General features: G+C 39.0%; 1 protein-coding gene across 1 annotated transcript in view; it reads left to right on the top strand.

Annotated features, from left to right (window-relative positions):
* The window catches only part of PTPN21 (protein tyrosine phosphatase non-receptor type 21), a 43,962-nt gene extending 32,329 nt beyond the window's left edge, over window positions 1-11,633 (top strand). The window contains exons 13-19 of the mRNA XM_082317702.1: window positions 430-1,892; window positions 4,203-4,340; window positions 6,926-7,147; window positions 8,375-8,503; window positions 8,821-9,055; window positions 9,616-9,776; window positions 10,631-11,633. Coding sequence (XP_082173828.1) covers window positions 430-1,892; window positions 4,203-4,340; window positions 6,926-7,147; window positions 8,375-8,503; window positions 8,821-9,055; window positions 9,616-9,776; window positions 10,631-10,759 — 2,477 coding nt within the window. The 3' untranslated portion in view covers window positions 10,760-11,633. The remainder of the gene's footprint in view (window positions 1-429; window positions 1,893-4,202; window positions 4,341-6,925; window positions 7,148-8,374; window positions 8,504-8,820; window positions 9,056-9,615; window positions 9,777-10,630) is intronic.
* The last annotated feature ends 10,409 nt before the right edge of the window (window positions 11,634-22,042 follow it).

Below are 22,042 nucleotides of genomic sequence, written 5' to 3' on the forward strand. Positions count from 1 at the left end.
GTGCTTTTTTTGTTTGCTTTTTCTTTCTTGCTGCTTAAACTGATCTCATTAGATTAGTGCAAACCCTGGTGTAGACGTTCTTTCTTTCAATTGGTGCAGTTTAAGATTGATATGGATTTTGTTTAACTTGGACTGAAACTTAGCAAACCTATCCTAAACAGAAGAAAGTCATTCTTAAACTGAGACAATGTTTTCTGATAGGAATTTGCATCATCTAAATGAACGTAATAGGTTATTCTGGTATACATACCTTAGGTATCAACAACAACAAAAAACCTGAGGTTGTTTTTTTTTTCCTTCCCATTTCAATACATAGCTAAGAATAATTGAGATTGTGAAAATCCCAAACATTGGTTAGCTATGTCTTAATAGAGGATATATTTGTTTGATGTCTTGGCCATAAAGATTGTTCTTAAACTTCACTTTCAGATAACCTCTTTGTGAGCAATCAGAATGGATACTACTGTCACTCTCAGACTAGCTTGGACAGAGCCCCTCATGACTACAGTGGTCGGATCCGCAATGGTAGTGTCTATAGTGCGCATAGCACAAACTCCCTGAACAATCCACAGCATTACTTGCAGCCATCCCCTATGTCCTCTAACCCAAGCATTACTGGAAGTGATGTCCTCAGAACCGATTATGTCCCATCACACAGACATAGTGCACTAATACCACCTTCTTATCGTCCCACGCCAGACTATGAAACTGTGATGAGACAGCTCAACAGGGGAATGGTGCACACAGATAGGCAGAGTCATTCAATGAGAAATCTTAACATCAGCAATTCATATGCTTACAGCAGGCCTGATGCCTTAGTTTACAGTCAGCCTGAAATACGAGAACACGCTCACTTCACTTCCCCGCAATCTAACCATTATCCATTTAACCTGAACTACAGTTTTCATAGCCAATCCCCCTATCCCTATACTGCTGAAAAGCGCCCAGTTGTTGGGGCAGTCAGTGTGCCTGAGTTGACAAATGTGCAGCTCCAGGCTCAGGACTATCCAGCACCAAATATAATGAAGACCCAAGTCTATCGACCACCTCCCCCATACCCATATCCAAGACCTGCAAATAGTACTCCAGACCTTTCACGACATATCTACATTAGCAGCAGCAATCCAGATCTTATCACAAGGCGAGTGCACCATTCTGTCCAGACATTTCAGGAAGACAGCCTGCCTGTGGCACATTCTCTTCAGGAAGTCAGTGAACCTCTGACATCGGCACGCCATGCTCAGCTGCAGAAAAGGAACAGTATTGAAATAGCAGGCTTGACTCCCAGTTTTGAAGGAATGAGAATTAAAGAGAGGACCATGTCAGCTTCTGCAGCAGATGTGGCTCTTCCAAGAGTTATCTCAGAAGGGTCACAGCCCAACATTCTGATGGAGAGAACAAAGCAAAACGAAAGTGAGCAAGAAGAAGGTGTGAACTGTGATCATAAGAAAACCCTTTCAGATGCCACTATGCTGATTCACAGTAGTGAGGAAGAAGAATTTGAAGAAGAAAACAAGGCTAGTACAAATCTTTCTCCTCTCCCTGAAGATCAAACCCAACTTTCATCTGTTATGGGTGGTTATTCTCATGATTCAGTACTGAACTACCCTTACAGCTCTGTTGCTTCATCTGCTGGCCCTTTGCATATTCTTGAGCCTAAATTACATATTACAGAGACAGAAAAGAGAATGAAAGATATGAGCCCCGTTCATTTGCTAGTAGAAAGCCAAGTACAGAGAAGAGGAGAAGGACTGCTTACTCCATCTATGTCGGAATCTGATCTTACAACATCAGGGAGATACAGAGTAAGGAAAGATTCAGTAAAGAAGAGACCTGTGTCAGATCTTTTGTCTGGGAAGAAGAATATTGTGGAAGGCCTTCCCCCCCTAGGTGTAAGTGGATACTATTCCTCTTGTTTCGGGTTGTTCTGTAGCGGGAGCTGCGTGGGGTTTTTGTTTGAGGTTTGGGGTTTTTTAATCAACCTGAGATGCTTTTAAAACGTGAATTAAAAGCTACCTTAAGCTTGACCTTTATTTTTCTGTTTTTCCCTGATTAACTTTGCTTTTATCCCCTTCTCTGCCATGTCTGAGTTCTGTTTGCATAGTCCTCCCACACAAATCCAGCTGTGCAGCTTCCCTCCATCTGATACACCTAACCTGGCTAGCAACTGTAGAATGAGCTAATTTAACATCAGTTCTAGATCCCAAATTCTGCCCTACCTATCCTTATCTGGAACAGAAACAACTCTTTCCATTCCACTATCAGCTTTCTAATGTTCCTCTCGCTGAAAAATCGGATGTAGCTGAATGTTTACTTTTATTGATTTGTTTGCTTTCTTCTTCTGACCTAAGAGGGGGACCTGATGCATTAGGCAATAAATTCGTTCCTTGCATTCTCTTCTTTCCTCCATCCCTTCCCCTTTTCATATCCTTTCCCTTTTGCCTTCTCTTCAAGCTGTTTTTATCCCACTAAAGGTATTTCTTGCTTGCCGTGTTTCTTTCTTCTACTCCAATCTTACGAAGCCATAAATAGTGAACAACTGCAAGTTTCACCTTCCCTGTAATTCCCACCTCATAGAAACATTCAGGTCTGTGTGGGACTGTACAATTTCACTGGCAGTCCTTACCACTCATTTTGTTTTAAACTTTTGTTCAGTTTTATGTAGTATGTGGCATATTTCAGGTGCTATTGGAGGAAGACTATTTTTACTATTATTTTGCCTTTTAAAATTGATTGTTGTTAACTTTGCCTGCCAGAGTTAGTGTCAAATAGTTTTCTGCACAAATTGGACTGCAGTGGAACTACCATATAACTTCTACTGCTGTACTAACTGTTACAGTTGATGCTGCAAAAGCTAACCTATGCAAAAGCTATGTATTTAAATAGCTACTGCTCTCACAATTTTTTGTCTTGTCAGACTTGCTACGCATGGAGCTGAACACAATGAAATGAACCTTCATCAGCTTCAATTCATTTTGTAATTGTGTATGTTTTTCTAAATCTCCTGTTTTGTTATGTGGATGTAGGAAAAAAAGGAGTTACCTTTCTCCTTGTGTTCACGATAGTCACTTAGTATTTTGTTCTCCAAAAGATATATTTTCAGGCACTGAAGTGTCTACCAAAATCATACCCTGCCTTTTCCTTCTGATAGCTATGTGAATGTTCAAGTCAACCTTTGAAATTAAATTGATATTAAAACTTTTTCACTGGAACTGTTCAGTAAAATATAGAAAGTATTCTAGTTCAGTAGAGTTTAAAAGTGCCATTGCATAATAGAGAATATTACCTTTCTGTATTCAATATTGAGATGAATATCCTGGTAACAAAGCTGGCCCCTACCAATGCTTGCACGTTATGCTTTTCAATGAGCTCTTGCTGTTGCGTTTGTGTTCACTTCACTTTTAAATGTGGTCTCATCTTCTTAGCTTTGTCTTCCTATTCCTTACTACCATTTAGCTTTTGAAAGCATTGATTATCATTCGGGCAGCATATACACTCACATTTTCAGTGTATTTTTGTCAACAACCAAACTTAGCAACTGCAAGAATGATTAAGTTTTCTCTTACACTTCTTAAAAGAATCATTTTAATTTATTCTTTCATAAAAATCCCCCTTTGGTATTTTTCTCAAATAATGAATGGTGACTTCAATAATTTAGATTCATGGCCTGGTTCAGGGCTCAGATCTGTCTGCAGTTTTGTGTTCATGTTTTCTGGGTGAAGTTTGTTGCAAACTTAGTCAAACATTTAACTATATCCAGATATCTTAAAGGTATATGCTCATTGTTATGCCTGCTTGTAGGGAAGAAAAGTGCCTACAAACTGAATTGTCTAGTTAAGGAATCATTTTTATGGCTTTTTTAGGGGTTGGAAAGTGATTTCAATTCTGTCCAAGAATGTTAATTATCCAGAGTTGTCACCTCACACCCTCAGTTGTAAGCTTTGTAGGGAACAATATTTGTCATTCTCATGCAGTTTCATTAACCTGTTTGGAATGAAGACAGACTTGTGTTGTGTCTTTGGAGGAATGTAGTCCCACCACCCTAATCTCTCACTGCAGTGCTTATCAAGAAAAAAAGGTCAGAGCTGTTTGCAGAAGGGGTCAAAGAAGTATCCTTTGCTTAATTGAACTCATCTGGTTTTTGCTTTATAACTTTATCGGATATTTAAGAATATTTACAACTTTTAGCTTTTTTTTTGCAGGGTATGAAAAAGAATAAAAATGATGCAAAAAAAATAGGGCCTCTAAAGCTAGCAGCCCTAAATGGACTAGCTTTGACTAGAATGCCTCTGCCAGATGAGGGGAAGGAAGAATCAACAAGAGCAACAAATGATGAACGGGTATGTTGAAGGTTTTTTTTAATGCTTGATTTTTCTTTTACACTAGTGATTTTTCAAAATGAAATGCATATGAGTGGTGCTTTGTGTTGACTTTAAAATGCTTCAGATTCAAAGCAACTCAAATACTGAGAATAGAAACAAAATGAAGAATGAGACTTCTGATTGGTAAGTCATTGCTAGAAGTATTGAGTGTAACTCAGATTTTTTCTTTAAGATTTAACATGACAGTGATTCAGATTATAGTTTACCCTTTGAACATATAAGAAGCAAATTAACTAGTATCTACTGATACATTTTTGTTCCTAGTCTTTCTGTTTTCTCTCTTAATTTGGGGGTTTTCCAGACAGAGAACATATGAAAATTAAAATTCTGAGTGTGAGATTGAACTTACTTGTAATTATTAGTAATTCATACAATTTTGCAATAAATTTTGTAGTTAAATTACATCCCCAAGGTACAGTTTGTGCAGATTGTATTTATCTGTTTTCCTCAGGTGGATCCCTGAAAATATAGATGGAACTTGTGTGATCTGCAGAAATTTTAAATTCAGTAAAAGATCTCAGATCACTGAGAGGACATCAGGTTCTAGAATTTAAGGATCATTCTTTGAGAAATACAAGACTCCATCTGCTTGTGTCAGGGTAAACATCATCAGTAAATATACTTCAGCTTGCCTCGTATGTCATTAAATAGGTGCAGGAAAGTGAAATACAGTCAATAGCCAGCCTGTGAAGGGCTATGTAGAACAGTGCTGCCATCACACATCTGACCAGGGAGCAACTAGATACACCCAGGTCTACAGTGATTATTGTACATTCTGCGACCAGTGGTCTCTTTAGAATCTGGTTCTGAGCATGGTTGAGCATCCTCAGCTGCAGACACCATCTAGCTCAATTTGTTGACAGTCGCTGGGCAGGGATTAGAACCTGAAGGAACAGTCCTGCTCTCACCAGCTGCAGTTTTAAGGAACAGGCCAAGAAACTTAATTGCAAGTCACACAGTAGAAATTCAGTCTTGGAGTGTGAAGGCTTGGAGTGAGATCCATAAGAGGGAGATTTGACTATTCCATTTCAACACAGTCGAAGTTCTTTTTGAACTATATATACGCTTCTTAAAGATGCTAAGGGACAAAAATTAATATTATGTTATTGAGATACAGTTCTACATTTAGTACCTGTGTTGGTTATTTCCTCTTACTTACAGCCATCATCTCTTCCTGGATTGACCTTTATTGAATTCAGCCATATTATTATTCAGCTAGTTCTGCCCAAAGTGTTGAGGTAAAAGAAGAATCCATAAAGTCAAGTTATGAAAAAGACATGTCACTACACTTTCTGTTCAGGCAGACATGTAGAGGAAGAATAGATACCATGAAATGGGAGTAATTCCTAAAACAGTTGAGAAGAGGCAATGCAAAGCAGACATGTGACATGAAAGGAAGTCCAGACTGCAGTATTTTAGAAGATGACTTTAAAGTTGATTTAATACCTGTTTTGTTGCTCAGCTTCATGTTATTATCAGTTTAAATGAGGAAATTTAGCCTAAAGATAATAAAGGAGTTTGTACAGTTGATGTATTGATTTGCAAATTGCGTATGATTGAGCTTTTACACCTTCCTCTGCAACATTTGGCATTACGGTTATTTGATACAAGACACTTTTCTGACCTGATACCACGGAGCAGTTGCTGTGAGAGGCTGGGGACATGTGACATAGATGAAATTTTCTGGCTGAAATCTTACATATTATTCCTCTAATTATTGTTGGCAAAGAGATGCTGAAATTCCAGAAGTGTCTTATGATTTAGAAAGAACTTGGTTTCGAAAGGATACATTGAGGGGGAGGTGGGGAGGGAGCAGCTTATTAAATAGAACAGATTGAATTATACTAGTAGAAAAAATCCTGGGTTTATATCTCAGCTGCAGCAAGAGGTTCTAAGAAGGCTTTGCTGCTGTATGCAAGGTTTAGTATCTTCAGCCTAAGAAAATGTGGAATATTGGTAGTGAATTATTAGCTCATTGACTGAGGCAAGTGCTTTGTTTTACATTTTTAGAGGTTTTCTCCATCCAAATGACAAAGTTGACTTAATTTTTTTGGTGGTGGTTTTTTTTTGGGTTTTTTTGGTTTTTTTTTTTGATTACAAGGTTAAAAGAGAACTTTTCAAATGATGTAATCTAACATGCTATATTGAGCAGGAGGATTAAGGAGTGTTTCTTGCTCAAAGGTATTTGAGGTGGTTTGTAGTATAGCATAACTATCTGGTTTGGCCAAATATTTTTTTGCCCAACAGGGTTGTCTTTATAGAAACCATGAAGTAATTTTTCTTTCACCAGTGTTATCCACAGTCTTTGTGACCTAATGAAATATAACAGGCTTCTTAGTTTTCACTTGAACAAAATTCCTGCTGATTAGGGTTGCTTCTAATTTATTCTGGTATGTTTGTGAAAACATTAATAGCTGGAAAAGCATTGAAAAAGTGTGTAAGAGAGGAAAATACATTCATTTTATCCTTCATGAATTCTCTGTTAAAATAGACTCTCGCCTTAGAATGTGACTTTGTATGGTTATCTGTGTTCTGTCTTTCAGTGTAAAGTTCTGGAACAACGGTTAGAGCAGGGGATGGTGTTTACTGAATATGAGCGCATTCAGAAAAAAAGACTTATAGATGGTGAGTGCTCAATAGCTCGGCTTCCTGAAAATGCTGAAAGAAACCGGTTCCAGGATGTCCTTCCATATGATGATACCAGAGTAGAGCTAGTTCCAACCAAAGAAAATAACACGGGTTACATCAATGCATCTCATATCAAGGTGAGTGAAATACTGTTGGAGAAATATTTTCTAGTTCATGTGGTAACTAAAAATGGATTTGGCTGTCAATTTTGGTTTGGTCAGATGAGTGAGAATCCCTTTGCCTCTCTTTTTCCCTCCTTCTGCAGAGGTTTCTTTGCGGAAAGGAGGAACCTGTTTTTCCTCGTTACCTAGAATAATGGAGAGTTCATTATTGGAGAGGTCTTCTGCGTTTTGCTTCTGTATTGATCTTACTGTCTCCTTTCTCTCTCTGTCTTGTCTCTCTGTAGATTGGTGCTAACAGAAGGCATGCCCATTCTTCCCACAGTTAAGAAGCCAAATAGCTTTATAACAAACTGGGATCCTTTTCAACGATTATGACATTTTTGAACTACAGTAACAATCCTTATTATTTCTTCCTCTTCTGTACTTTCAGACTAGATCCACAACAGGCAGTAAGCTGGCTGCCAGCTTAAGCTTTTTTGGATGGTTAGAGGAACAGATGGAGCCAGGAGGAAATCTGCTCTTTCATAATTTTCAGTTGCCCCCTTTCCCCAGCCTTAGCTCTTTAAACTCTGTTGAAAAAAGTGAAGAAGTTGCAGGGTGACCTCAAGAACCTTCAGGGCAGTTCGTTCATTTTCAATGCATTTACCTACTTAAAGTGAAAGTACAATTGGCTTCATGCTTTCTCTGAAAAGACTTGAGATCATCAAAGCAGCAGTTGTACTTGTGTTGCTGTCTTTTTTTAATAAATGTGTTTGTACACTGACGTGGTACCATAGTTTCTATAGTTCAACTCACTCACAAATGTTGAGTAACTCTTCTGACCTTTCTCAAACAAGACGATATTTTTTGAGGAAACATCAGCTAATTCTGACTTTTCAGTGCATATAATAGCATTTACAGGTCCAGGGTATGAAAGCTTCTCTAAATCTGAATTGGCTAGAATACCTTAAGTTCACAAAAGAGAAATACAATTCCATTTACTCACTTTTACATTATGCTTATGATGTAAAATACATTTATTTAGCTATGTGCCTATACAGTTTTAAACATTGTGTCTCCTCCTCTGCATGTAGTATGACAAGATGCAGCTAAAAAATGGGAGGCAGAGAGACATAACTCACAATGGGCTCCTACTTCAGTGTTGCTGTCTTTTTTCAGTTTGTGCATCTTCAAATGGCTGACTCAAGAATCGGGGAAAGGGAGTTTTCAATAATTACTAATCTAATGTCTTTCTTCTTGCAGATCTCTGTTGGCGGCATAGAGTGGGATTACATTGCTACGCAGGGCCCTTTGCAGAATACATGTCAGGATTTCTGGCAGATGATCTGGGAACAAGGGATTGCCATCATAGCTATGGTGACGGCAGAGGAAGTGAGTATAAACTGAGTCAGGTTTCTCCCAGAAATTCCGCCATGATTTTGTTATGATCTGTTAGAGGAAGGAGATCTTTGTGCCAACAAGAAGACCAATCAAAGATAAATTTCTAGTGACCCCTTTGCCATTCTGTCTTGCTTTCCTTGGTAGAAAGATGTAAATATGCAAATTCTTTCCACTGGAAAGTTGGTTTACTCAGTGAGAAACCGTAACACTGTAGTAATACTCAATAGAGGAGAGGTACAGTTGTTACAGGAGCATTAGTTATATGAAAGTTCTTATGTTTCTTGATAAGCAAGTGTTTTACTTTTAAGGAAAGTGGGCGAGAAAAAAGCTTCAGATATTGGCCACGTCTTGGTTCAAGACACAACACTGTTACATATGGAAGATTTAAGATTACCACGCGGTTCCGTACTGACTCAGGCTGCTATGCAACTACGGGTTTGAAGATTAAACATCTTCTCACAGGACAGGAGAGAACAGTTTGGCATCTGCAGTATACTGACTGGCCAGAGCATGGCTGTCCAGAGGATTTAAAGGGATTTCTCTGTAAGTTGTATTTAATAGTGTTGTTTTGGGGTTTGTTTTTGGTTTGTGTTTTGTTTTTGTTTTTTTAATACCTCCTAAAATGGCTGCTATATGTGAATTAGCTTTTGATAAGTATGCCAAGCATTCTGCTTTAAAAGGCTTCTTCATACCAGCAAGAGATACTGAATTATATTTTTGGCAGGAATATACCCGCCAGTTTGTTGAAGTGACTGTTTATGTCTAAAGCCAAATATATAATTTACTAAAAGTTCATATAGATTAAAAGAAATTGCATCACATACTACACATTTGAGTATGTTTCAGCAGTAGCAAGATGGCCACAAGCCGCCTTTGGTGGAGAACAGGGGAACAAGGCAAGGAAAGCCTTAAAGATGTTAGATGATCTTTATAGATCCGTATTGCTTTGGTTGGGATATGACTTGTGTTTTATACAGTGTGTAATTTTTCTGTGGGATGTAATTTGTTAAATTACTACTTTTCTGTGCTCATACAGTGTAATAGCATGGCTTATGGGGCTTCATCTCCTAAATTTATTATTCTTATCTTGTTGAACTTAATAGCATACTTGGAAGAGATACAGTCAGTACGGCGCCATACGAACAGCACTGCAGATCCTAAAAACTCTAATCCTCCTGTACTGGTACATTGCAGTGCAGGTGTAGGACGAACAGGAGTGGTCATACTGTCGGAGATCATGATTGCTTGCTTGGAACACAATGAGGTGATCTTTTTTTTTCTTTCTTGTGCTTTAAATAATGTTAGGTAGTGGGAGAGTAAATGACCTGCCTAATAAATATTTTACGGCTGTTCGTCTGAGCTTTCCCAAGATGCAGCCTTTGGAAGAGCCCTTACAACTATGTTTGTTTGAAAGAGCTCTTGGCAATTCAACAGAAGTTAATAATCTTCTAGAGTTGCCCACTTACACACTGGGTACTGGAACGCTCATTTGGATTCTTGACTCCATAAGATGTTGAGTCACTGAGTGGAACAAGGTACACCCTAGGCTACTAAGCATATTTCAGGATTTCACCCTGACGTTACCACTTTTACTTCATGCCTTAGTTTTAATGGATAATGTTCAAGAACATGCTTTGTAGCCAGTCTCTGTGCTTGTTACTAAATATTTTGTTCCTAAGTGTAGTGTATTTGCAGTATCAGTCTCAGCAGAGGACAAAGCGATACCTTAATAGAATAAAACCTGGTCCTATCAGTAGCTTTTAGCCAGAAGTGAACAGCTGTAAAGTGTTTATTAATAATATAATATGCCAGCTCAGACTCAACAAACTGATTGTTTCATTGTGCATCCCCATCCTAACACTGTGACAGAATTTGCAGCCATTAGATTTGTGAAGACCCATACCCTATGAGATAGGCAAGTTTAACAGTATGCGTATTCCACAGATGAGGAGGTAGGCATAGTGAGTGGTGGCATGGGCAATGAATTGTCAGAGCTGAAATTAGAGCAGCCAATTCTGCCCTTAGATCACTGGTACTGCTCTGAACCTCCTGCTAAGAAAGTGCAAGCCACTCTCCTTGCTCACCAGTCACTTGTAATGGTCTGTTCTCTTCCTCCAGATGCTGGACATCCCACGAGTGCTGGACATGTTGAGGCAGCAGAGGATGATGATGGTGCAGACTCTTTCGCAGTACACTTTCGTCTATGGAGTTCTCATTCAGTTTCTCAAAAGTTCTAGACTTATATAATCCCTGTCACTTCCTAAGGGACACTGCAAGAGTTTACAGAAAGAAAATTACAGTTGTCCAGGCAGACCTGCTCTCACTGGTGTTTTCTTCATATGATGAATCACACAGTTACCTTTTAGGGCTGGTATGTGACTGTTAAATGTGAGTCAGTGTAACAGTCCCTGTAAAGCAGGATCTTCGCTGGACTAAATTCTTCCCATGTTCAGCTGCAGTTATATTAGAGAATGATTTTACTTGTACTGGTCTGTAGTACTTGCATACATTCTTTAGAGTGGTGTTACTCTGGGCAAAATAAGTATCTTATGGAATGGAAGTACATGGCACGATTTTACTAACGTTATGTTTTAAAACATAATTGTTAACTGTGCAAAAGCTAAAATCTGTAGATGCACATGGGGTGAGAAACCTGCTCCTTGGGAATGTCAAGGTCTTATGCAGTTTCATTCTGCTTTCAATTTTATATTTAGAACAATACATCTATATTTTTTAAAATGAACTTTTGGTTTCCTCTGGTTTACTCAGCAAAATTAGCAGCTCTTAGATATTTTAAGCTGTTGCTTTAAGGACAGCTATTTTTATATTCAGCATTTTTTAATTAAAAAAAAACCAAAACACCACAACCTAAAACGTTTTAAACAGCATAATATTTTCAGAGGAGAAGACTGACAATGTTTGAACTAACTTTCCAAAAATCATGCAGAAAGTACTAGGGGAAGCTATGGGTAGGTAGTGGTAGTGCTGTGTAATAGAAATGACAAATGAAAGATGATGATGTTAACTGTTGATAACTTCCATTTGAGTGGAGGCATGTTTACCTGCAACAAACAGGGGAAAAATATTCTAATTATCTACAAGGTTATTGGAAACAAATGGCTGAGAGAAAGTACATATTCAGTATTATTCATATATTTAGAAGACAGTTTGATTTTACTGGCTGAAATCAAAGTGGATGCAAATGTTTTAAGCACTTTTTTTGCTCTGTTATTTATGTAGTTAAACATAGAAACTATAATCATGCATTGTTTCATATGGTAATATACCATTACTACTAACCTGTTATTTTAGGAAGAGCCTTTTAAGTTGATGAAGTGAGAGAACCAAAATTGGAGTAAGAAGGTGCATAGTGGCGAAGCGGAAATGATCGTATGAAATGTAATGGAGGAGGTGTGGCAGCTGTGATTGCTGGTTTACACAGTGCAAAGATGACCATTAAAAATGTTTATGTTCCCAGTCAAGAAAGCCTTTAAAGCACTGGAAGTTTCTGTAGAATCCTCCAGATTATTTTGTCAGTACTAGAACAGATTTTTGCTAGTGCTGTGCAGTGTTGCAATGAAGAATATCCACAGAAGCCCTTTGAGAACACCTACAGAATGTAAGAGCTCTTAGAGGTAACACTGGAGATGTGGGTATTTTGGTAGCTCTGTAGGTGGCTGAGTCAATGGCTGTGGCAGGGACCTGAAGATGAGTCGCATTTTTGGTAGTTTCCATTTTGTCCCATGGGTCTGGTCTAATGATGGTATCCCTAAATAATCCTCTGTCTGTGGTTTTCAAATGGGGACAGTGTGGTTTTACCTGCCTTTTCAAGTGTTTTGAGATGCAGAGTTGAAAATCCCTGTTCAAAAGTGAGCTATTAGTTAGTAGATACCTGGTTTAATTTCAAAAAAACCCTATGGTAGACCAGTCTGCAGGCATGTTTAAGTGTCCATTTCCCTTGCTACCTGCTTAGCGAAATGAAATGAGACTGAAAGTCATTTTTATCACTGATGAAATTATGTTATTCTCTGACCTGTAACAAAGGGTTTGGAAACTATTATGAATGATTAAAACCCCTTCAAAACAATAATTGTCTCCCAAAACATCAATTAAGAAAAATTAAATAGGTTGCCTCAATTTCCTCTGTAATAAGCTACTTCCACAAAGAAAAACACACGGTCCAAATGACATTGTGCTAATATGTCATTCTGTACAAAATGTATTACTTTAAAGTACACTGTATTAATCTAGTGCATTTGGTCTGCTTTCAGGCAGTCTGAATTGTTCTACTCTCAGTAAAAATCAGATAGAATATTTCAGATGGGGGAAAAAAAATGTTCTTTTTGTAACTATAAGATGCCTAGGAAGTATTAACTGCCAAATGTAAAACTGGAAGTCCAGAGGAAACCCGTTACTGAAGACTTGATTCTTTATATATAAATCTTGCAAACAAACCAATTTGACCTATTGGTGTTAACAGAAGTATTGAAAGAAACAAACATACTCAGCTGTTTGTATCATGCTGTGTTTTAAAAACATTGCTACTTTTTGCCACAGTTTGCTTCTATCTTCAGAAATATTTTTGAATGGGAAGGTATGCTGTGGGTTGTACCATTTCCATTTCTAAACTTTAGACTGTGATCTTCATAACCCGACACATGCAGCTTTTAATGAAATTATATACAACCACGACTTCAAGCAACAATTTTTAGCTGTTCAACAGTTACTGGGACAGAACCTCAGCTGTCAGGCATTAAAAGGAGCAGTTAAAACAAGCAATTTAGTCCAAAATTTACGGGATTATCTGAGGTGGGTGAGGAAATGTGTGTCTTTTGGCTTTCTTTTCTATTTTGCTGAAAGAAGTTGTGTTCACTTTTAGAGGCTGTTGCTCTCTAATCTGGTAGTTACAGTCTTGATTTATTTTTTTTAAGCATAACACTGCTACCTCCTCCACTTCGGCTTTCAGTTCTGTCCATCAGCAGTTTGTGCATTGATAGACTTGACCTTAATAGACTTGATTTTATGTGAGTTTTCCTACTGAAGATAGCAGGATTGCTTTTGTATGTAAGCATATGGCTCCAAGTGAGCACTGAAAATAAGAAGTTTCTCTTCTAAAGATACCAGATGAAAATAAACTTCACAACCGCCTGTAACAAAATTAATTTTAAAACCATTGTTTAGATTTTCAGTTAACTTTTAAAAGAAAATCAGTTTTTAGCACTTTGTTCTGAGCCTTGAAAAGGGATGCTTTTTTACATGTAGTTGCGCTGAGTGCTTCATGAAGTGTTGGACGTTATAAGAACATCCACTGTCCAAATCCAATCGCAGTGTGAGTCGGAGGTGGATTTATTTGTCAAAAGCTTAGAGTTCCACTATAAGCCTGTCCATTTGCCAAATGTGCTTCTGTTTTTATGGGGATGAAACCAGATTATTATGCAAGATTTGAGCTGACTTTTTTTAGTAAGAGAAGTTGTATGAAGACATTCTTGCAGTAAATGGCAAAGATGATGCTGACCTCTAGGGATGTCGGAGCTCTCAGGGATAAATAAAGGTGCTATATACTGTCAAGAGACAGATCTGGCTGTCTTTTGTGGGCTAGGTGGAAAATGCTTTTAGGATCAAATTCTATGAAGAGTCAGGAGAAGAACCCACAAATTGTAGTAAGGGCTTCTGCACATTCGATTTCTTTCTTGGTTGCTCTGATGAGAGATTTTTTTGGCCAGTGAATCTTTGTAGTCTTGGGCTAGCAGGTCTTCTCTAAGAACAAAAGTCAGAGCCCTGTTCGTTGCAAAGATGTCACTGACTTAGCAGGCTTAGCCGTAGGCTGCAAATCACTCCTCGCCCCGTTGTGCGAGGGAGAAGCTCCGTGGTACACAGGGGAGTTTTGCATAGCTTTTCTGCAGCCTGCGCAGCAGTGCTCTCCTTTTTCTGCTGTCCCCCGTGAGGAGCAGGAAAAGTTTTATGCCTTACTATTGCTCTCATTGTGATACCTTTTGCACAAGTGAACGGTAAAAAGTAGAAGTGCAGAGTGCTGTGGTTTATATCTAGAAATACATTTAATTCAAAGCAGGTGAGCAAGGCAGAGTTCCTATAATTTCTGTGGATGAGAAGCTGCTCTAAGTAATCATCAGCATTTAGGGAAAAAAGTAAAATAATAACAAATAAAAGTAAAATAAATGTGTACTAAAATGGAAAAAATTCTTGGCATTTGGAGAAATGTATTTTTGGCTTCTCTGTAATCCTGTGTATCTTTTTTTGAAGTGGATGACATTTGGAGCAATTTTCTCCAAAAATAGCTTCTTAAATTTAATAAGTAAAACTACCTGAGGTTGCTGCTACATTTTTCTTGTTGGAGCAGCTATTAAAGTTGAGTGGCTCATAGATTTCAGTGGCCTTTGGACCAAACTTGGGAACTGCAGGGTCATTTATCATACAAGCTAGCTGTGTTACGAGACCCCAGTTTTAATATCAATCAGTAGCGTTACTAAAACCCTGGACTTAAAAAGAGTGAACTCATTACTATATTTCAATAGTTAGTTCAAATTATTAATTGAAAAGAAACAACACTTCAGTTCCTAAGAACTCTGTGCTTTAGAGTTTAGGGTTTGGGTTTGTTTTTTTTTTCAATACTGCAAAGTCATGCAAAGCCAGAGTCCAGTTCTGCAAGATGCAAAATTCCTGCAGTTCTTCCTGACATTGTAGGAGTTAAAATGGGCTTATTGCCAATGAAAGCTTGAGCCCTTGAAGCATGAATACTCACATGTCTACTTTAAATTTAAATACAGATTACAACAATTAACCAAAAGAATGCAGCAGGAATGTGCATACACGAAGCTACAGCATTCAAAGGAAAAGTACCCAAGATAATTCAGAAGAAATTCTCTTGTGAAAGTACAAAATGTTGGAAGTAGAGAATGAGGATTTGAGGAATGGCTGAAGGCATTTGGAGGAGGATTTGGAACATTTTGTATCCATAGTAGAGCTGCTAGAAAGGTTTGATTCGTATGGTATGTTTTTCATGGCGTGGTAGGGTAAGTGAATATGTAGTCATAGGTGTTATTTTTACTGGCTTTTTAAAATATGATTTTTGAAACTCCAAATATTTTTTTCAGAGGCTCTGTTATTTTTACGTATCTTCCTTTCCAAATGTATTTAATGCAATCTGTCAGCTTGGTTTCTGTTTACTTATTAAAGGTCAGATTTTTCAAACCATGGTCTCTGGTTTTACACATGCAAAATGCAGGGGGAATAGTCATACGTGCAATTTTGCGGTGATAATTTCTAATGGATGCAGGTTAGATTTGAAAGTCTAAATACTTTATGAATGCAGCCAGGTGTTTACAGTAGGTGTGAACTGCACCAGGTCAAGGCTGGGCTGAAAAGCAGGCCCTTGAAATGTGGAATTTAACATGTGCTTAGCAATTATGTTGCAGTGCAGCATTTGCAATACAGTGTTACTAAAATAATATAATACTGTGCTAAGGTAAGGGAAAAAAATCTTAATCTTTTAACAGCTGTTGCAAACATGTCTGTAAAAAAAAAAAAAATTCTTAGTAAGATCCTGTTGGGGACCAGCTAACTCAGTGCATTCTGTTGGCATCACATATGTTACTTTAAGGTCTACATGGGCTGAAAAAAAAGAATTTGTTAACTTCAATAAGCATTTCAAAAAACAGTTGCTAAATGGTCTTTGGTTCTATTCTTTGTTATTTTCCACATCATGCTGCGTTCAGTGGTGAAGAGTAACCTCCGGTGTATTTGTTCTTTAGAAGTCTATTCTTCAGCTCTAATTAGGGAAAGAAGATAGAAATCAAATGCAAAGAATCTAATGAATAGAGTTTATAACACATCCAGCCTGTGGCAAGTTAGAGAGCAAGTCTGTAGATACCGTAACATTATTTTCATTCAGATATGCGGCAATCAAAACTACCAAATTATTAATTTTATGAGCACAGTTTCAGAAGGTGCCTAACTTTTATAAAGGGAATGTAAATGCTGTTTTTCCATTTGGAAATATTTAGGTAAAATTAGGAGACTTTTAAAATACTTTAAAGACTTTGCAAATGCCATTAATTTTTAGAAAGGTAAGAAACTTGATGGGGAAAAACCATGTAAAATCCTCCAGTCTGTCACCTTGCTAATCCTGGATAATTCTGACGGACAAGGTGTATATGCTCTTTACAAAGATACTTGCTTAAATCGCTTTGAAATACTCAAGGTATCTGCCCTCTTTATGGCTGATCGAGGGGGACTTGGATGGAAATTTTAGAAGCTTGACCTGGCGAATCAGTACGTACGCTTCTGCACGTCGCTGAAACCTCTTCATTCAGTTAAAGCAAATGGGTGTTTGAAGCCCTTTCAGCAGTTTTGTAGGACTGAGTCCTTAATGTCAGAGGAATGCAGGGTCTGGCTCCATTTTCTTCCATTTTCATTTGAGCCAGTATGCAAGGATTTAAATGGGACTTTGTTTAAACAGTAGCAAACATGAAGTATTATTTTCTAGTACTAAGCTAGTTGTTAACATGTCTATTTTTGCTGTCTTGCCACCAATACTGTAAAAATGTATAATCAAAACAGCTTTAATTCTTGTAAAACTGAAATTGGTTTGTAAAACAATGTACAAATTGTGTTTCATAGACAGAAAACCTTGTATTACTGAATGTAATATATGTGAAATGAATATATTATAGTCTATTTTTGCCATGGAAATAAATATTTGATGCAACTATGGGTTTTTATTGTTCTGTTGTTTCATGTGTAGTCCTAGGCTGGGACTTTACCTTCTGTATGCAAAGGTGCTATCCCTCTTCTAAAGCGCTGCAAGTACTGTCCTGCATCTCAGTACAAATGTAAAACTTGTACTGTCAAATACTAATAGCTGTCATCTTTGTGGCAGTAGAGTCTTGTGCCTGCTGCCCTGTCATTATTGTTTATAATGTTTTGCATTTTCTAAAGCTATTTTTAGTATTGAACATTCAATTTCCCTGTAACCTTTAAGTGGAGGAGGGATAAAAAGGTTATGAAAGCTGAAAAACCCTTTCCAGAATCATGTGAGAGGAAACAGTTGATTGTGTAGTTACTTACTATCATTGGAGCTGCTACCAATAACTTAACACTGAAGTTTTTCTTCATTTTATAGTTGACATTTAGTCAAAAAGGGAGGTGGTGCATCAGGCTTGCTGTATAACACCTGGTGCAGCACAAGACCTCATCATGTCACGATAAATGAGTTGCACGCTGGACTTTGCAATTTCACAATTGTTGCAAAAGTTGCAATTTCTTGTCTTTGCTACATGCCTAGTGTGCTGCCTACTTAACTATATCTGAAACGACCGGGCTTTTAACTAAAATTTGTCTTCTAAGTATACTCAATTTGGTGGCATTCATCAACGTAAGGTAAGACAGTAATATACCAGCTATCTATGTACTTGTCTGATCAGTTCCCAGATCCTGGGGAATGTCCTGTGCGATGTTCAGTGCGGGCAAAGCTCTCCGATTTGACATGGATTCAAAATCAGAAGAGGGCAATGTGACTTCTTGGGGTCCTAAGCGCATGGCAAAAACACCCAGCAGTTCTGATCAGACTTATTATTTATACTGATTTTAGACCTGAGGCAAAGGTCTCTTCAGAAACCTAAATTTCCCCTAAATCCAAATTGCTTTAAACTGTCGCTGTTATTGGTACAAGAGAAACTTAGAGGAGCTGATGAGAGAGGTTCCTAGCCTCGTGCCTTGAGGAGGGGAACTGAAGTAGCCCTCGTTCAGCTGTTAGGGTTGTTTCAATCTGGAATGGCTGTGGATAGATGAAGGTTACATGACACTTGGCAATGCTAGGTACCTAGCTGGAAGTTTTACATGTGACACTTGCTCTGTTTAGGATCTGATGTTTTTTTTGTTGTTTTGGGTTTTTTGTTTGTTTGTTTGTTTGTTTGGTTTTTTACACCCATTCCTTTTTCCTGAGGGATCAGTGACAGCATATAAATGTGTGTTCTCTCTCTCCACTGTTTTTATGAGCATCCCCTGGAAGGCTGGACTCTGCGTGAAGACAGAAGCTGTCCAGTGCCACAGAAACGTTGCCCGTTTACCTCCTGCAGCCTGAGACCTACTTGTGGATGATCACAATTTGTGAGCGTGATGGGAATGCCACTTACACAGGTACTGACAGGAGAATGGTGTTGCAGGAGAGTTGGAGCTGAGTGAGGGCTAGGTGAATGCCCATCAGTGCTGAACTGAGCGAGCTGGTTTGTATCGCTGTATATCCCATTGGCTCAGTCTGGCTCTTGGGCACGTTGGACCAGCTGCCATCAGCACTTGTGTTTGAGCGATTGCAGTTCTGTGGCTCCAGTGGAACATAGTGCTTCGGGAAATGGTGGTTCTGATATTTAAAAGCTGGTTCTGTTACTATTAAAATTGCTTTAAACTAGCTTCATTAATTCAAAGAAAAAACAAGTCTAAGTAGGATATGGGCAAGCCTGGGACTGTTTTACCACAAAACTTCTTTATCTTTCAGAGGTGCACAGGGTTGAAGACTTTGTAACGTTTGACTTCATGCCATTCTTCGGGAGCTTTTCTGAAGCAAGGACTTCAGGGCACATGCATGTTCTTGGGCTCTCCACTTGCAGAACGGCACAACATAGATGTGGGAGCTAGAAGGGGTAGAGCTTAGAAAAATTCTATCCCGTTTCTGATCAATCACCACATCTCCCAAACTGATCTGCATGACAATCTTTCAGACAGACACCTAAGTTTAAACCAAACATCTGCCATCCCCAACATACCAAACCAGTACTATTTGCTGCCCTACTTATTCTATGGATTTAAGATATCTATCTGCTGTAATAAACAAAACAACAAGAAAAGACTTGGAGGGCTTGCAGATGAGGTTCAGATTATTCTTATTATTGTTAGCCATTTCTAAAATGATGATCACGTGCCTTACGTAAATTTAGAAGGACATAAAATCCTTCCACGAACAGACCCCGAATTACCATACCCAGAGGCAAATGAAGAATTTTCACTGGTGTTAAGTACCTATGAAGAAAGCCCCTGTCAAGCCTGGCTAATACTGATAATCAGTGATTTGAAGGAACTGCATACTTTGTGTGTGCATGTGTGTATCTGATTTCTTCTGTCTGCATGCTGTGCTATTCATGACTGATTGAAGCTGAAAATGTCTTTCCATTGACAAAATCTTTAGCAAAAGGCTTCAGGAAATTAGAAGATGGTTTGGTTTTAGTTTGATAATCTGGAAGATATTTTAGCAGATTTATCAAGGTTTATTGAGTTTCCTGCAACAGAGCAGTATAGAAATAAATTCATTTTTTCTGAAGTGACTGTCTCCAAGCCTCCAGAAATAGCAAGAAGTGCTCACTCTGTGTTTCAAAAATTTGAGTTGTCTCCTTAAGACCAGGAGCTGTAGGTCTCCATCGCTTTAAATTCCATCAGTCACCGAATGTTTACTTCTCTCCCTGAATTAGGAGAAGCAATTTAATTTGAAACTATAAATCTTAGGGAATTGTACTGCCTCAATTTTCCTGTTTAAGCCATCCTTTCAGTGACACACTAAAAATATGACATTATTTCCTGATTCTTGTTGTCCTGAAAGCTATCTTGCAGAGGTAGGCCGGCTATGATAATCAGTAAATCTCCAATAATTTTCTTTGGAGGTGACTTCTGGCCTGTAAAAGAGAAGTATATAGACAAGAATGAAGGCTGTCAAAACTCGGGGTTTGATTCAGTTCCTGACAGCAGCTCCAGAAGGATTAAGGAGCAAATCACATGCAACACAATGGCTCAGCCAGTCTGAGACAGCTGGCCTGCTGATCCCACTTGTTACGGTGAAATATCCCCCGGGACGCTGGGCCCAAGGACTTGTTCCTTCCAGGGTGCTGGTAGGTGAGTCTGTCTTCCTCTGTCCTGGCGGATGGCTCGCTCAGCCTTACCTGAAAATGATCCCTACCGCTTTCTGTAGATGCACTCTGACTCTTGCTAGAGTGCACGGGTTCCTGTAGCAGTGCCCTGTCCAAACGAGGACGTCTGTTTTCTCCTTCTGTACGAGAGGGGAAACACTGCATTATGTTAGTAGGCAGGATCAAAATGTAATTAGGAAAGAAGAGGAAAGTGCAATTGTTCACCAAAAATAGAAACAAACGTAGATGGCTGATGAAGGATTTGTTTTTTCCCCAAGTTCCTCTTAGGTTTTAAAGGGCAGAAGGAGCTGTTCCACAGCCACCTCAATCAGAAGAACAATAGGAAACCAAACGACAGGTATTGGATGCAGTAGCTTTAATGCACTGTGAAAAACACAGTCTACCTAAAATAAGGACCATTGCTGAGTGTATGCACTCCCTGCAGTCAGAGCAAAATTCGTCCTTAGTGCCATGGTGTTGGTTAGGAGGGCTGCCAAGGTGAGTTTAGCACTTCCAGTGCATTTCTGCCATCAAGGTGGAAATGAATTGCTCCATTTGAGCCTGTTTTCAGGACAAAAGGTCAGCCTTATCCCTCTGCACAATACTGGTATTTAAATAATGACAAATAAGCAGAACTGAGGCTAATTTACATTCTCTGTTGAAAGAAACTGGAAATACTGCACTAATGCTACAGGCTGAATTGTCCTGATACCTGTGAAGCTGACTTTGGCCGTGAGCTGGCCTGTCCCCGTGCTCACCTGGCTTTGTAACCAGAGCATGGCCGAGGCTGCAGCATGGGTGCTTTACGGCAGGGCTGGGCTCTCTCCTGGCCGTTGCTTCTTCGGGTAAAGCGATGGACAACAAGGAGCTGGTTGTGGAGATGTGCGCAAGAACCCTTTGTGGAGATCTGATTGCACCATGAAGTGAACGGAACAGAGGACTCGATGATCTTCAGGGTCTTTTCCAACCTTAATGATTCTATGATTCTATGATTCTAAGCAGTTCAGATATTGAGGAACAGCCATGGAAGAAACACATGCTATGGAAAGCTACAGTGAAGGCCTTTGAAAGACTTGCGTTTAAGCTGAAAGCCCCCGTGTGAGGCTTAAGACTCTCACGGTGGGAGGGGAGGACGCATCATGCAAGCTTGTTTCTGGGGAAAGGGAAACCAGGATGAGAGCTCGAGGAGCTCTTCTATCTTTCTCTCACAATCCACTGTTATCTGAGATGGTTGTGCCCAGCATTTGGGAAGCCTCATAGCCAGCTCCCAAACCTATGCTATCTGTATCATCTCTGGTCTTGCTTGTGTCAAATGTCGGGAAAAAGCAGGGTGCCAAATGCCTCTGAGCTGAATTTCTGGTTGGAGAGGCTACACCTCTGAGGTCCTGCGAGGAATTCTCAGGCTGACAGGAGAGCTGATGGCCTTTGACACGTTGCTTCACTTCTTATTTGGCATGTGAGCATGCTTGTGAGTGAAACAGATAGCTGGGAAGAGCTGGGGTCACCTCATAGTTCTGTTACTCATCTTCTGGAATCGGGCTCTGGCTGCTGCGAGATGTAAGGCATGCTGCAGCCCTCGCGCAGATACTGTAAGGGGAGTCCTGCGGGCTTGCTGAATTCT

Source organism: Platalea leucorodia, assembly GCF_965183815.1.
Source record: "Platalea leucorodia genome assembly, chromosome: 7".
In the NCBI taxonomy this organism is placed as follows: Eukaryota; Metazoa; Chordata; class Aves; order Pelecaniformes; family Threskiornithidae; genus Platalea; species Platalea leucorodia.